General features: G+C 44.3%; 1 protein-coding gene across 1 annotated transcript in view; it reads right to left on the bottom strand.

Annotated features, from left to right (window-relative positions):
• LOC106882493 (zinc finger protein 211) overlaps positions 1-980 on the bottom strand; it is a gene marked incomplete at both ends in the record, with an annotated part of 10354 nt that overhangs the window by 8556 nt on the left and 818 nt on the right. The window contains one exon of the mRNA XM_014933188.1: positions 386-490. Coding sequence (XP_014788674.1) covers positions 386-490 — 105 coding nt within the window. The remainder of the gene's footprint in view (positions 1-385; positions 491-980) is intronic.

Raw genomic sequence — 980 nt, 5'->3', positions numbered from 1 at the left:
GTGTTGTGTATGAGCGTGTGTCTGCTTGAGTGTGTGTGTATGTATGAGGTGTATGAGTATGTGTGTGTGTGTGTGATGTGTGAGATGTAAGAGTGTATGTGTGTGTGTGAGATGTAAGAGTGTGTGTGTGTGCGAGATGTAAGAGTGTGTGTGTGTGTGTGTGTGATGTGTGAGATGTAAGAGTGTGTGTGTGTGTGAGATGTAAGAGTGTGTGTGTGTGTGTGATGTGTGAGATGTACGAGTGTATGTGTGTATGTGACAACATACATCTACCCAACGAGGATTACACCACACCACCCGTACACCCTCACACTGGCCCATTCATCCACCCACTAAGGGAACTACGAGGTACTACAACGTGTACGGTTTATATTAATGTGCTTACCTTCAGGCAGGACATGAGGGGGTGGGTCCAGTCTTGATGTCCTCCAGGGTGGGTACATGGGGTATGAAGTTAAACTAGCTTTGTTCCAGCCACGAACGCCGACATCTGAATTCAGAGACAAATAAACGGTATTATTTGGAGGTATACTTTACATTTATAACAATAGAAACGAACTTCATATCATACAAAATGTCTAACATATATATATATAACAGGCATGGGATGTGGCAGACGCAGACTCCGAAAGGATGAAGGGCAAAGTCGACCTCGGTGGAATTTGAACTCAGATTGTAACGGCAGACGAAATACCGCTAAGCATTTCGCCCGGCGTGCTAACGTTTCTGCTTAAAATATTTATTTAGTTATTGCTCACAGAGGGCTAAACATAGAGGGGACAAACAAGGACAGACAAATGGATTAAGTCGATTATATCAACCCCAGTGCGTAACTGGTACTTAATTCATCGACCCCCGAAAGGATGAAAGGCAAAGTTGACCTCAGCGGAATTTGAACTCAGAACATAAAGACAGACGAAATACCGCTAAGCATTTCGCCCGGCGTGCTAACGTTTCTGCCAGCTCACCACCTTCTTAAA

The sequence above is a fragment of the Octopus bimaculoides genome, unplaced genomic scaffold (genome assembly GCF_001194135.2).
Source record: "Octopus bimaculoides isolate UCB-OBI-ISO-001 unplaced genomic scaffold, ASM119413v2 Scaffold_212838, whole genome shotgun sequence".
Taxonomy (NCBI): domain Eukaryota; kingdom Metazoa; phylum Mollusca; class Cephalopoda; order Octopoda; family Octopodidae; genus Octopus; species Octopus bimaculoides.
The sequence above is the reverse complement of the archived record's forward strand: the minus strand, read 5'-3'. Positions and strand labels throughout refer to the sequence as shown.